We start from the raw sequence: 15,999 nt of genomic DNA, 5'->3' as shown, positions 1-15,999 counted from the left end.
TTTGTTCTCCTATATTGATTCCTAATTTTCTACTCACCTACTCTCTTATTCCTCTGTGTTATTATGGTCTTTACTTGTCTGATACGGTATAGAATTTGATCCTATAATAGATGTTCTGCAATTTACTTACCTATTTTTATAGTTTGCTTTCTCACGTAAGCTCGGGTTAAAACACACACACACAGGTGAGGAAATCTCACAAACGATATTTAGTAAGGTTTATTGGTTGTTGTATTTTAATGGATTTGAAAATCCGAACTAAATCTAGTGTTATTGGTTCTATGATTTTCAAATCTGTATTAAAATCATGTGTTATTGGTTTAATGATTCATAAATTATGTATCAAATCAAGTGTTATTCAATCGGACGGATTTACTAATATATTTGATTTTAGGGCTTTTTGCAGAATTGACCTATAACTTAAAGTCAAACACAAAACTAACCTCCTTTTCTTTTGAAAATTGGTTTTGCCCTATTCACCCCACAAGTTTATATAATTTACGAAAATGCCATCAATTTTTTTTTCTTTTTTTTTTCGAAAATGACATTTACTCTCTCACCCTCATCATCTTCAAGTAATTACAAGATTGCCATTGTCATCAATACCACAACCACCATGAACAACCAATTTGAAGCTCTTAATGCTCCCAAAATCGATTTATCCTTCTTCTTTTTCCATTCTTGTGAACTAAACACAACATATCTCTCACTTTCTCTCCACAATGAGCTAAAAAAAACCAAGATTTTGATTCTAAATTTTTTATGGTTCATAGAGTCATAGAAGCTAACGATTCTGGGTGGGTTACTTTCGTTTGTGATTCTGTGTGCTTGGAGAAGCCTTATGTATGCTAAGGAACTTATCTCACCAATTTAAGGTATGACATCGAGTTTTTTTCCAGATCTGTTCGTCAGACGACTTACTTGGGAAGTCGTCTGGCTGTAGACAACTTACCTGGAAGTCGTCTGGTCAACGCAGAGGTTATTTTTGCAATTGACTTTGAAATCTGTAACCTGAGACGACTGAAAGTTAAGTCGTCTGTTTTTGTTTGGTTTCAAAAAAATTTCCAAAGAACCTAGACGACTTACATTTCACTCGTCATAGGTTAGTTTTGCATTTGACTGGATAATTTCAGAAGTTTGACTTCCCTAGACGACTTACATTTCAGTCGTCAGGCGAAAATTAAAATAATAATATTTTTTTAAAAGTAGACGACTTACAGTTAAGTCGTCATAGGTTAGTTTTGCAATTGAAAAAAAAAACTTCAAAATTTAATTATACACAGACGACTTAAACTTCAGTCGTCCACGAGACAACTTACAAGTAAGTCGTCCAGGATTTTTTTCTGAGATTCTGGTCAAACCTCGTAAATCCTGGACGACTTACATTTCAGTCGTCTCGTGGACGACTGAATTATAAGTCGTCTGTATATAATTAAATCTTGAAGTTTTTTTTTTCAATTGCAAAACTAACCTATGACGACTTAACTGTAAGTCGTCTACTTTTAAAAAAATATTATTATTTTAATTTTCACTAGACGACTGAAATGTAAGTCGTCCAGAAAAGTCAAACTTCTGAAATTATCCAGTCAAATGCAAAACTAACCTATGACGACTGAAATGTAAGTCGTCTAGCTTTTTTGGAGTTTTTTTTTTAGCCAAACAATAGTAGACGACTTATTTTTCAGTCGTCCGAAATAACAGATTTCAAAGTCAATTGCAAAAATAACCTCTGTGTTGACCAGACGACGTATAGTTTAGTCGTCTGGACAACTTAGATTGAAGTCGTCCGCGTCTTCTCCGCGAGTTTTTAAGTCTTCTACGTTAGTTTTTGAATAACTTGTATTTTTAAGAGTGATAAGTAACTTCAAGATATGTAAAACTCATATTTACAAAATATGTTCTCTCCCTTAGTTTTACTAAATTTGACTAAGTTTTTCAACGCAAACTTATAATAAAATATGATATGCTTTGACTAGTTACTATTGTTTGTTTCCATCTCTTAAGTATTATTGTTATAGACAATAATGATGACTATTGTTATGAGTTGGAAGAAGGGTTAAAATACTTTTTAAAATGTTGTATCAATATAAAGCTACCAACATTCTTGTTTATTAAGATGAGAAAAAGGCCATTGGAGTTTATTATTGCATATGAGAGATCCAAAGATAAGAAAAAGGCTACTGAAGTCTATTATTTCATTGATTTGTAAATGTGTAAACACATTGTTAGCACATTTAATACATCTTGGAAAACATTATTACTGATTTTACAAAAAAATCACAACTAAAAGAGTAGACATGCAATTCACAAAACAGACCACAAACAAAACTATTATAGATCATTCCTCTACAAAGACAAGCTTGGATTCCACTTGAGTAGACAAGACCACACGACTTTTAAGAAGTCCAGACGACTTCTAAGAAGTCCTGACGACTTCCAAGAAGTTCAGACGACTTTGTCAGAAGACTTTTAGGAAGTTCAGACGACTTCCAGACGACTTTACAGGAAATCCAGACGACTTTACAGGAAGTCCAGACGACTTTACAGGAAGTCCAGACGACTTTGTCAGAAGACTTCCAAGAAGTCCAGACGACTTCCAGACGACTTCCAGACGACTAACAGGTAAGTCGTCCCAGAAGTCTTCCAGATCTGAAAAACCTGCATATTAAATCCAGATCTGAAAAACCTGCATATCCAAAAACGTTCAAATGGCTTAAAAACAGAAAAAATGAGTGAAAGATTAGATAAATCTACCTTTACAGAACACACAAAAATACATATCTAAAAATAATAGATCTACCTTTAAATTAGTGGAAGATGAATATCATCTAATTAAAAACCTGTAAAAAAGATAGATTAGTAAGAAAGACATGAGACAAAACTGGAAAATTCATATAAAGTTTGGTGTTTTCAAGTCAAAGAGATTAGAATGGGTTTGGAGAGTTTTAGTTTGGGAAAAAAGTAAGAACTTTATACAACAAGAAGTTCCCAAATGAAGAAAAATCAGACATAAGAACTTACCAAAACGCTCAGATCTATTATGAAAGGGAGACTTCGTCTGAAGACTTCCATGAAGTTCAGACGACTTCCTGGAAGTCCAGACGACTTCCTGGAAATCCAGACGACTTTGTCAGAAGACTTCCAAGAAGTCCAGACGACTTCCAGACGACTTCCAGACGACTAACAGGTAAGTCGTCCCAGAAGTCTTCCAGATCTGAAAAACCTGCATATTAAATCCAGATCTGAAAAACCTGCATATCCAAAAACGTTCAAATGGCTTAAAAACAGAAAAAATGAGTGAAAGATTAGATAAATCTACCTTTACAGAACACACAAAAATACATATCTAAAAATAATAGATCTACCTTTAAATTAGTGGAAGATGAGTACCATCTAATTAAAAACCTGTAAAAAAGATAGATTAGTAAGAAAGACATTAGACAAAACTGGAAAATTCATATAAAGTTTGGTGTTTTCAAGTCTAAGAGATTAGAATGGGTTTGGAGAGTTTTAGAATGATGAACATTACATTTTTGTTGCAGCCATTTGAGAGGAGGAGAGAGAATGTGTAAATTTTTCTTTATATAGGGAGACAAAAAATCCAATTAGATTAAATATTTTTACTCAGACGACTTCCTGGACGACTTACATTTCAGTCGTCTGGTGAAGAAATTAAAACAGACGACTTACATGTAAGTCGTCCAGAAAAGTTTAATATTTTTAGCGGGAAATTAAATATTTTTAGCGGGAAACTAAAATAGAAGACTTTCCAGACGACTTACAAGTAAGTCGTCTGGTTTAAATTATTTAAGCGGGAAAATAATTTTTTAAAAAAATTTTAGGCGGAAATATTTGAACGACTTACATGTAAGTCATCTGTTTTAATTTCTTCATCAGACGACTGAAATGTAAGTCGTCCGAGTAAATTATTCAACAGACGACTAAAATATACGTCGTCCGAGTAAATTATTCAACAGACGACTGAAATATAAGTCGTCCACACCCTAAACATAACCCCTAAACTTAATTATCTAATTAAAGACTTCATAAAATCAAATCAAACTTGAAAAGTGTTTACTATACACATAAATAAACACATATAGGTGAAAACTAATTTTTGAAAAAAACATTTTAGTTTTCCAAAATCTAACCCTAACAATACATACAATACTACAACATATGTTTGCCAAACTCCTAAACCAAAGTATTTCATGATTCACTACTTCCACTTATCTATCTTCAAAACAAATCAATTTTATCATATCTTAATTTATATCACTTAAAACTGTTTATAATTACTTGATTTTTATTTTTCACGCATCAAAATATTTTTTTACAAGATTTATAAATTATTTTTAAAATAAACCGGTACCAGACGACTTACACTTCAGTCGTCCAGACGACTTCCAACATCTCAGACGACTCAGACGATTTACTAGGGCTATATTCGTAAAAATGGCTTCTGTTTTTTTGTTTGGTCACAAGGGGCTGAGCTGTAATTTCACTAGGCTTTTAGGTTATTTTTGCATTTGATTCAAGTTTGGGTATAGGTTTGGGGTTAAAATCAAGTTGTGGGTTAGTTTTGGCAAAAACCCCTTGATTTTATAATGAATTTGAATGGATTTATTTGGATTTTTTAGTTAAAAATATAAAAACTCAAATCTGAGGGAAAACCTCCGGATTTGCATATTTTACTTGGACTTATAAATACTATATGGATTTCTAAATCAATCCAAATATATAAACCAATGACACCTCCTTAGACTTTATCATGGCCAGATAAAAAGTCTTTGTTTTCTAAAAATGAATTTTCTAATTTCGGAAAACAATAGTATCACGTCAAACACATCCTAAAATATTTCCAAAAATATAGGTAACAGAAGCTAAAAGGAACGGTGGAGAAGAAAGCCAACGTACAAATATCTCTCTCCTCCTAGTGACTATATAATGGCAACCAAACCAAGAAACAAATCATAAATAAGAAAAATATTTTTTTCCAAACACTAATAATAATAAAACTAGTGGATTACAAAATATATAAACAAAAATAAAAATTGTAATCCCTAGTAACTAAAAAAAATCATATAATGGGTGTACATTTTGGAATATCTGTATTATTTGTTGTTTGTTTGCTAGGTTTATCAGCAAATGCTAAAGATTTCACAATCACTGCTCCTCCAGGTTCTGATATCACCAGCGTAAGTTCACAACCAACCTTTGACTTGACATTAGTGTTCTTGTTCACTAAGCAAGGTTAAAATCTTTTGGGATTCGATGCAGTTATTGTTGAAAACATTCAATGAGGCATGCCAGTTCCCAACCAAGAGCAGCGTTTTGATCCCTAAAGGTGAATACAAGCTTAGGCAAATAGAGATGATGGGTCCATGCAAAGCTCCCATAAGGATTACTCTTCAAGGCACTGTGAAAGCTGACGGAAACGTTAACGGGAATGACTTCTGGGTCGCTTTCCGCAGGATTAATGGGTTTAAGTTGAACGGAGGTGGTGTCTTTGACGGTGAAGGTAACGCTGCATGGAGGGCTAATAATTGCCACAAAATGGCATTAACTCAGTGCAAGAAACTCCCTATCGTACGTGTCTATCTATCTCTATGTTTACATAATAAATCCGTTAAATAGAAAACAGTTTTGTTAATTTGTTTATGTTTTGTGTCATTGTTGAACAGAGCATACGGTTTGATTTCGTGACTGACGCTAAGATAAGAGGCATAACCTCGATGGATTCAAAGAACTTCCACATTAACGTGCTCGGGGCAAGGAACATGACATTGGAAGAAATCACGATCATTGCCCCTGAAGAGAGTCCCAACACCGATGGAATCCACGTGGGAAGGAGTGTTGGAGTCCAGATCATCAACTCAAACATCAAAACAGGAGATGACTGCATCTCTATTGGAGACGGGACGAGAGACCTTCTTGTCGAAAGAGTTACATGCGGTCCGGGACATGGAATCAGTATTGGAAGCCTCGGTTTATACGTGAAGGAGGAAGACGTCACTGGCATCAGGGTCGTGAACTGCACCCTCATAAACACTGACAATGGTGTAAGGATCAAGACATGGCCGTCTGCAGCTTGCTCCACCACCGCCTCGGGTATCCATTTTGAGAATATTATCCTCAAGAACGTTACCAACCCTATCCTCATCGACCAAGAGTACTGCCCCTGGAACCGATGCAACAAGAACGTGAGTACACTTTTCAAGAAAAATTTAAATGATCATAGTTTTTCTATGAGATATGCATAGATCAGTCCATGGGAACTGCTTTCATTGGATGATGATTCCAAGACGTTTTTGTTTGTTTGTAGAAACCATCAACAATCAAGCTGGTGGACATAAGCTTCAAGCATATCAGAGGAACATCAGGGAACAAAGACGCCGTTAAGCTTTTGTGCAGCAAGGGATTTCCGTGCAAGAACGTGGAGATTGGTGACATTAACATTCAGTACACCGGAGCCGATGGACCAGCGACATTCCAATGCTCCAACGTATCTCCCACGTTGATGGGAACTCAGGTCCCTAAAGCATGTAGCAGCCCAGTGACTAAGCTACCAGGCCAGTAAGAAATCTCGATGCGATAACCAATACACAATCTAAAATGTACAACCCATAATGTATGTTATATTCTTTCATTTGATTTTATTTGTAAAAAAAAAAGCGTTTTTGCTAGCTATCTTGTATAACATGCATCATTCTTGAGAAAAAATATAATAACTTTATAATTGCTTCTATACTAATCAAACGAGTAGATGGTCGCATTGACATACAAGCGGCTGAAGGAAAAACGAAAAAAAAAAATTTAAAGCAGGAAAAACGAATTTGCAAAGTTTTTTTTTAAATTCTATTTTCTAAAGTTAGAATTAGCACCCTAGTTGTCTCAAACTTAATTTTCAAACGTTATACTTCTGCAAAATCTTTTATCGTATCAATGCTATGGAGATAAGCTCATATGATGGCTCAAGTTGTGTCCACTTGTAAGGAAGGTGTAAAATAGCCTTCGTCCCGAGAAAACAACCTGGGATTTATTAATGGCTCCGTGAAAGCACCGGAAGAAGAAGGATCAAAAGACGACGAGGATTGGCCAACGGTTTTGCGGTGGTAACGTCATAGCCTCATAGGAGAGTTCACGTTGATATAAAATGAGAGAATAGATGGAAGTTTTTTCATCTGATAGAGTCCAAAGCTAATTTGCATAATTCTTTCTTTTCCTTTTTGACTTCAAAACATCCACCATATTCCTCGATCAAGAAAACTTTGGTGAAACTTTAGATTCACCTCTCCTCTTATTATCAATCAAAATGCCAAATAGATTAATAATAAAATATATTATTTTTTAAAAAAATCTAAAATAATTGAAACAAAATAATGACGCTCTTTAAAATGACGCAAACGCCACTAACTAAACCCTAAATCTTAAATTCTAAACCCTAAACCTTAAATCTAAGCCCTAAAACCTAAATTCTAAACTCAAACTCTAAACCCTAAACCCAAACCCTATATCTTAGACCCAAATCCTAAACCTTAAACTCAAACCGTAAACTCTAAACCCAAACCCTAGACCTTAAACTCAAACCCTAGATCCTAAATCCAAACCTAGACTCTAAACCCAAATCTTAAACCCTAAAGAAACATCATCAACATTAACTCAAACCTTTAGGATATATGATTTGGGTTCAGAGTTTACGATTTGGGTTTAGGATATAGAGTTTGGGTTTAGAGTTTACGGTTTGGGTTTAAGGTTTAGGATTTGGGTTTACGATATAGGGTTTGGGTTTAGGGTTTACGGTTTGGGTTTAGGGTTTAGGATTTGGGTTTAGGGTATAAATTTAAAGTTTAGGGTTTAGTTAATGGCGTTAAGATCATTAAAATTGGAGTTATTGTTTTTTTCAATTATTTCAAATTTTTTAAATAAAATTAATCTATTTTATTATTAATCTAAGTGACATTTTGATTGGTATTTTGATTGGTAATAAGATGAGAGGTGAATTTAAAGGTTCACTTTAGGGGTGAACCTAAGACCATGTCCATCGGGGATTCCTAGATGGGGTTCCAAAGAAAAGAAAGCAAAAAAATAAATGAAAAAAGAAAAGAAGTTAGAGGACCGCCCCTTAAATTAAGATTTTAAGGATTGATAAGCAACCTTACGTGTCAGCTTCTTATTTGACCGCCGATGTATCTCTCTCTCTCTCTCCTGTTTCAGGGTTTCACGCGAAATCCGATTTTTTTTCCTCCTCCTTCTTCGATCTCTCCATCTTCTTTCTGGCGATTTTTTTCTGTCCACTCTTCGATCTATCCATCTTCTCTGTCGTATCTCTGTCGATTCTTCTATCTCTCAATCTTTTCTGTTGATTCTGATGTCGATCTCCTTCGGTGAGACTATGATGAAGATCAGAAAAGAGAAGCGACTTCTTCAAAGGAATCAGCTTCAAGTGAAAGCAAGGATCGAGGCAAGGATGAAACTCATACAAGAGGCGAGATCAGACTGTAAGTACACGAACATCCCTTGTCTGCTTTCTTAAAAACTGTTTAAAACTGATGTCGATGGTGATTTATCTGATGATCTTGAGGAAGGTGAAATCTTTTACAGTAGTGTCTGTTGAAAATATCGAAACTTTAGCATAGAAACAGAGTTTGGGTTGGTTGATTTTAAAAGTGATGATGCTTAAGATTCGTTTAACAAGTGATGATGATGATCTTGTGTTGGTTTGTTGATTTTAACAATTGATGATGATTTTGTTTCAAAGTGAAATAAGTTTCGAATATTAGATCCATTTAAACAATCTAAGCGATGCTTAACAAGAAGATAAAATTTGTTAAGGCTCTGTGATAGTTTTGAAATTTAGTTCCATTTGAACCAAGGTTTTAATTTTACTTTCTTTGTCGCTCTGTTTGTCTTTATGATTTGTGTCTCAGTTTGTTTGTCTTAATGCTTTGTGTCTGAGTTTGTAATGGTTAAAGTATGTTTCTCCTTTGCTGGTTAACATTCTGATCTATCTTAAACATTGTGATGGTTTGCTTGTGTTCACTGTCTTGCTTTGTATGTTGGAAAGTATGCTTGTGTTCACTGTCTTGTTTTACAGTAGCAGTGAGTCTGCTTTTGATTTGGCACCAATGCAGACAAACCCGAGATCACTGTCTTGTTAGAGTTGTGTCTGTTTGTGATCCACCATTCATGATCGATATAAAGTAAAAAGAGTTGTTTCACTTCTTGTCGCGCTTACTTACTGTATTTTCTTTTAAAAAAATTATTAAAAACTTCAATGAGGTTTTCTATTGGACGGTGAGAAAATTAATTAGACTAACATAGATTCTAAACTTTTTAAATCACAAAATCAATTACTAATTTATTTATTAGAGTCCCTAAGGGTCGATCTAACCAATGGACTTTCTCTAAGTCTTGTTCTTCCTCGATGGACATCCAAGTTGGCCACATAAGTGGCAATAATAATTGGGCCCATAATAATTTTAGTTCTAGACAATCCAACTAACCATGCATTTCGAAATTTTCAGAGTTACACCGCCATTAAATTTCAAAAATGCTAAAAAAAAACTTAGAACGGAACCCGATTTACAAATTTTCTTATTAATTGTAAGAATGAATAATTTAAAATTATGTTTCTCAAACATTTCAATTTTTTTTAAAAAATACAAAAAGTCTTTCAAAACCAAAAAATATTTACCGTATGAAATTTACTGGTTGTAACGATATTTAAATCACTACTAGAATAAATAAATTACATATACAATAACTGGGACATGTATTCTTTTGTAACTAAAACTTGGACATGTATTCGCAAAGATAACTTTGAAAATATTTTTAACGTGCTCGTTTGTGGTATATGGAAAGGCTTAAGATAATTGATTTAATTATCTATGTCATTAAAGTGCACTTATTTTTTCCGTCACACATCCGTTTAGAATTTTAGGGTTAAGCGTACTTGAGTTAGAATAGTGGAAGGATGGGTATCGGGAACTGATTCGCGATACCGTGTGAGTGAAGCCAAAGCATGGAGAAAGGTCATGTGGTGATTGTAGGATCAGTAAAGAATGATTCGAGCCTTCGAAAAAATTAACGCACCGTTCTTCGGATGGTATGGGGCCAACGAGCCGAGTGAGCGGGCATGGATGTCCCATTAGCCATGAATGAGCGGGCGTTACAAGTGGTATCAGAACCGAACCCAGACGAGTGTGGAGTCAGACAAGGCTCACACTAACATCTCTTGGACGCAACGAGGACGTTGTGTTCTATGACAAAGGTGAATTGTAACATCCCGGTTTCTGGTATATGGAAAAGCTTAAGAAAATTTATTTGGCTACTTATGTCATCAAAGTGCATTTACATCTTCTGTCACACATCCATTTAGAACTTCGGGGTTAAGCGTGTTTGAACTTGAATAATGGAAGGATGGATGACCTATCAGGAAGTGATTCGCGATACCGTGGGAGTGAGGCCAAAGCACGGGAAAATGTCATCTGGTGATTACAGGGTCAGTAAACAATGATTTCAAGTCTTCAAAAAAATTAACACACCATTCGTAATATGGGATGAGGAGCATGCATGGATGTCTCAGCAGCCATGGGCGGGCGGGCCTTACAATATTCTTTCGGTATAAGGTGTTAACAATAGATAAACATCTCTTTTGCTTTGGTGGAATGGTAGCTCACGGATAATAATCCTGGCCGTTGAATACAATGCCACAATGTTAATTAAGTACACGCTTAGGCAATTTAAAGAGTAACGTCAAACCAATGCATGCACGTAAGAATCTAAATCAATACAAAATGTAAAGAGTTTCGGACTATTTTGGTTGTGGACTTTAGAAAAAAGAAGAAGAGGAAAGCTTCACCAAACCAAACTCATCAGCGATGTTGTTTTAGTAAATTGTTAAGAGTTGTTGGACTTGGAAAGCTTCACCAAACCAAACTCATCAGCGATGTTGTTTTAGTAAATTGTTAAGAGTTGTTGGACTTGTTTTCAACTCGATAACTCCAATTCGTACTCATTTGAATTTTCCGTCACAAATCCATATCCGTTTGACATATATTATAATATGTTCCAACGGTATGGAAATAGGTCTAATACTGGACACCGCACCAAAAAGGTTTCATGTTTACTATATATGTAACATGTAAAAACAATAAGTTAGTTTAACAACTATAGTCTTCTCGTTAAGTTTTGAAAGCTTCGTTTGACCGAGAGATGTACATATTTGTTGGAACAATGTGAACCCATAAATCAAAACTGGACCAAAGAGATGTAGTTACATCCATTAATTTCTGTCGACCAGAAACATATTTAATGCATGGTGAAATGATTTTTACAGTAACAGCACGACCGCTCCACCGGTAGTGGACCTTCCGTTCACGTCTGTTCACTCGACGTCGACATGTATGTTTTCTCTCGTGCATTAATTTTTGTATAGACTCTAAAATTTTGTTTATATACCTTACAGTCACCAGATTAATTTTTCGTGTTTTGTGTTTGTTCACACAGTATCGCAAATCATTTCTTATAAATCATTCATTTTTTCACTATTCTAATTACGTTTAGTTATGAAATTTTTTTAAAATAAACGATCGCAAAGATGAATGCACTTTATTAACATAGATTATCAAACCAAGTATTTAAAAATCTTGCAACATACACTATCATATACCATAAATCTGCGATGTTACACGATATTTCACAAAATATCTGATAATATCGTACTTTTGATTGAATTAATTTATTTTTAAATATTCTCATATGAATAAAAAAATTTAGTATTCAAGAGTTCTACAATATATATATAGTCATATGGTGTAGATGTCTTGTTTCTGAAGCTAACATAATAAGACAGGATTTGTGTATGAACATCAATGATATATTGCACATCCATAGTTTCTTATGGCCAAAGTTAACTAATTTGAGAAAGACGTGGAGAGCTAGAGGGGTCCTTAAATACACATATATGAAAGGTGAGAAACAGAGTGTAGGTTTTAGACTGAATGTAACTTTATTCAAATACTTTACATGAGGTGAATACAATGGCTTATATAGAGGCCTTAGAACAATCTAGACTAGCCATAGCTGTAAAATTACAGTGTCAGCATATGACAGTCTGTATAGGATCAAAACGGTTACTGAGGATGAGCATTTCATCCCTTTCCTTAACGTTACTTGCAGGTACACACTTTGGTGAAGTTCTTGTCATTACTTGAAGACTGTAAGTGGGCTTCGTCATTGGGCTTGTGGCACTGGGCTTGATCTTTGATGATGGGTTACTCACATCCCCCCCCCCAAACTCGGGGTGGGTGACTCAACAACACCGAGTTTGGATCGGAGCTCAACAACGGTCGCCGGCCAAGAGGTTTGATAAATATATCGGCGAGCTGGTCTTGAGCTGAAATGTGGAGAGTTTCAATCAAACCCAGAGCTACTTGTTCTCTAATGTAGTGGAAGTCAGTGTCGAAGTGCTTTGAGCGATTATGCAAAGCAGGGATCGTACTGAGGTAGACCGCAGAGAGGTTGTCGCAGTGAATCAGCGTCGATTGGTATTGGTGAATGTTGAGGTCCTTTAAGAGAGCTGACAACCATGTGACTTCTTGCGCTGCTGCTGTCAGCGCTCTGTATTCTGCTTCGGTGGAGGATTTGGCGACGGTGGGTTGCCTCTTTGCCGACCAAGAGATCAGATTTTCTCCTAGCTGGGTGCAGAAACCAGTTGTAGAGCGTCTAGTCTCTTTGCATCCTGCCCAATCGCTATCATTGTAAGCTTGCAATGTCAACTCTTTATTCTTCTTTATGAGTAGAACCATGCCTAACGTTCCTTTGATGTATCGCATAATCCTTTTGATGACTCTTATTAGCCAGAAATCTCGAAAGTTTAAGACAGTTATACTCGGTCGAGCGAGTTAATTACGACCTTTTATACCCGGTCGGGTAGGGTTATATTAATTAAGAGTTTTAGGGTATTTAAGATCTAGGCTCTGATACCATGTTAGATTCGGGTTTATAATGGGCTTCCAACTTAAAACCAATTGACAATTAGTGGATTGACCCTAACCCTTTATATATTACTTAAGGTCCCTTAGAATTTCCGATGTGGGATATATATATCTAATAGATAGTTTCAACTGTTTCAATAAATCTTCTAGCGTGTCCTAATAACTCGTGCCAAGGTCCAAACGGGTTGAGATTAGCGGCTAGTATGAACAACATATCATTCGCCACACCTAGTGCGTGATTGGCAAAAAGGAGCAGAGAGGAACAGCTGAAAGCAGCTGAAGCAGGAGCGGGAAGCTGTGAGCTGTGAGCTGTGAACGTGAGCTATGAGCTGGGAACGTAAGTTGTAAATAAGATCTGAAAAATAAAATGTATTTTTAAATTTTATTTAAATAAAATATTAAATCTTATTTATTTATAATATAAAATATTACAAGATATGAACTAGCATTAAAAATTATTAAAAATAATAAAATATTAAAAAAAATAAAAACTTAAATTTAAACTAGAAACGTGAATAAAAAGATTTATCTTCTTCCCCTCCATATTTGTTCTGCAATGTTGTTTCTAATACCCGCCATATATGCCTCCCCTGTAGGAACATAACTCGTTCTTTGAGCTTCAACATCATTATCATCATCTTCATAATCCGAAAGTTTAAACATCTCACTTTCTGTTTGTTCATACTCTTGAAAATCTTCATCATTTCTTGTTGATTTTCGTATGAAGTTATGCAACGCCATTGTCGCAGCGACAATTTTACATTGTGTCTGAAGATCATATCGCGTTGGATTTCTGATAATAGCAAACTTTCCTTTCCACACCCCGAAAGTTCGCTCAATCACAGAACGCAAAGAAGAATGACGTTTGTTAAACATTTCATTCTCATTTGTAGGTTGTCCCCTTCTCCATTGATGCGGATGATATCGAACTCGACGGTACGGAGCAAGATATCCCTTCCTATTAGGGTATCCTGAATCAGCGAGAAAATATTTTCCTTTAGGAGTTGGAAAATATTCATCGTTCTGTGCACAATATGTCAATATCTTCGAATCATGTGCTCTTCCCGGTGTCCCCACATATGTATATATAAACTCCATTCTGAAGTTACATATCGCAAGCACGTTCATGGTAGGATGTTGCTTTCGTAAATTCCAATACTTCTCTTTTTTTCAGATCCAACTCGCACTGACACATGTGTACCATCAAGAGCTCCTATGCAACCACTGAAGAAAGGATAATACCTTGTATTAGAAGAGAGGGTGCTGCTTACTTGTCGAAGTTCATTTTCTCCAGGCTTTATAATATCTTGAGACATGCGAACAAGTGCATCCAAAACTTCATGAAACTTTCTATTCACTGTTTCTTGATTGCGTTGATATTGTGTTGCGATTGTTCGCTGGACTTCATCATGCGCAACAGTTTCAAGAAACATTGCAACAGCCTCTTCTAGACCACATTCTCGAGATTCTCGTAGTCCATAGTCATTCCTCAACCTATCACATAACAGTCGAAAAGTTTCTTGATGCATTCGTAGAGTTTCATAGCACTCTTGATCATGCCCATTTATCATTTGCATCGTATGGCACCATCCTTGGTCTCGATCAATTCTCATTAGTACTCTGTCACGGTTTGGATTCAAACATTCACTCTCAAGCAACAACATTATTACTTTAAGGAGATTTTGGTTGTAACAAATAATTAGTTCCTACAACAAAAAAATATAAACAAAGTTAATATTTATTTAAAAGAGTTAATATTTATTTAGTTTGAATAAAATTTTAGACAAGTGATATAAAAATATTTAATAAATATAGTATCTCCGTTACTTTTGAAAAAAAAATATAACTTTTTTAAACATAAATAAAAACATAAGACATTCATAATTATTGGAATTCCTAAAAAAATCCTAAGTGGCCATTAAAATATTTACCCTATCTCTACACAAAAGTGAAATATCAAACAACTAAGAAAAAAATGGTTTTGTAAAAAAAAAAAAAACTAAACGAACGTTAAAGGAGAAAAGTCGAATAAGAGAATCACCTAAAAAAATCCTAAGTAGCCATAAAAATAATCATGATATCTCTAAAAAAAATAGTGAAAAATGAAACAAAGAAGAAAGTAATTTTGGTTTTGTAAAATAAAAAGAAACTACACGAACGATAAAGAGAAAAGTCAAATAAGAGAATCACCTCAACACCTGGGGTTTGCAAAGGAATCTGTGTCTGCTCTTCCATGCTATCTCTGCACACACAAAAATACTTTATAATGAAATTGAATGTTTAAATCATGTATCATCAACTATGAAATACTGGTTTTACCTTTAAAGTTTCAAGGTCGGGTGAAGTGTTTTTGGTAGAAAAGAGGTGTTAGTATTTATAGATTTTTTTTTAAAGATTCTAATAAAGATATTATGATAGAATAAAGGATTTCCTTAGCAAAACCTTTTGTCAGTCCCAGCTCAACATTGTCCGGGGTCTTACGGCAAAAACATTTTTTCACCCTTTAAAATTTATAAGTAGATAATGTTTAAAATACTTTTAAATTTTAATCAGTAATATTTTGTACATTTGTAATGAAAATAAAACTATATACATCTTATCATATAAAGTTTGGTTCTTTAAAATTGCTAATTAACATGATCGCGACATATGTCAATTATATATTTAGGATTATGACATGTGTTAATCTATCTCATAATTAAAAATATATATACTAAGATATTAACAAAAACGAATTTTATTAAAAATATTATTATATATATTATTTAATAGTAATTTTCCTTTTTAAAATTTTAATCAAAAGATAATTGCAAAATATTATTTAATAATAATTTTTCTTCTAATATTGTGACAGTTGTTTAAATATATAATGATTAAAAATATGTATAATAAGATAATAAAAATGAATTTTGAAAAAACTACTTTTAAAAATTATTTAATAGTAAAAACGATTTAAAAAATATTTAGTAGTAATTGTTTTAGAAATTTTCCTTTTTCA

The 15,999-nt window shown here is 34.4% G+C and overlaps 1 protein-coding gene across 1 annotated transcript; it reads left to right on the top strand.

Moving 5' to 3' along the window:
• Positions 1-4,971: 4,971 nt before the first annotated feature.
• LOC106352276 (polygalacturonase) lies at positions 4,972-6,759 on the top strand. The gene is made up of 4 exons (XM_013791936.3): positions 4,972-5,198; positions 5,281-5,589; positions 5,685-6,203; positions 6,326-6,759. Exons 1-4 carry the CDS (start codon positions 5,088-5,090, stop codon positions 6,578-6,580), a joined length of 1,194 nt encoding a protein of 397 aa, XP_013647390.2. The 5' UTR covers positions 4,972-5,087; the 3' UTR covers positions 6,581-6,759.
• The last annotated feature ends 9,240 nt before the right edge of the window (positions 6,760-15,999 follow it).

The sequence above is a fragment of the Brassica napus genome, chromosome C7 (assembly GCF_020379485.1).
Source record: "Brassica napus cultivar Da-Ae chromosome C7, Da-Ae, whole genome shotgun sequence".
Classification (NCBI taxonomy): Eukaryota; Viridiplantae; Streptophyta; class Magnoliopsida; order Brassicales; family Brassicaceae; genus Brassica; species Brassica napus.
Note: the sequence above shows the minus strand (reverse complement) of the source record. Positions and strands in the feature narration are given on the sequence as shown.

What these genes read in the sequence shown, in the direction of transcription:
- LOC106352276 (XM_013791936.3), top strand. Translation starts at nt 5,088, where the DNA reads ATGGGTGTACATTTTGGAATATCTGTATTATTTGTTGTTTGTTTGCTA. An exon ending in CAGGTTCTGATATCACCAGC is followed by an intron (nt 5,199 to 5,280) that starts GTAAGTTCACAA and finishes GATTCGATGCAG; the next exon opens with TTATTGTTGAAAACATTCAA. An exon ending in AGTGCAAGAAACTCCCTATC is followed by an intron (nt 5,590 to 5,684) that starts GTACGTGTCTAT and finishes ATTGTTGAACAG; the next exon opens with AGCATACGGTTTGATTTCGT.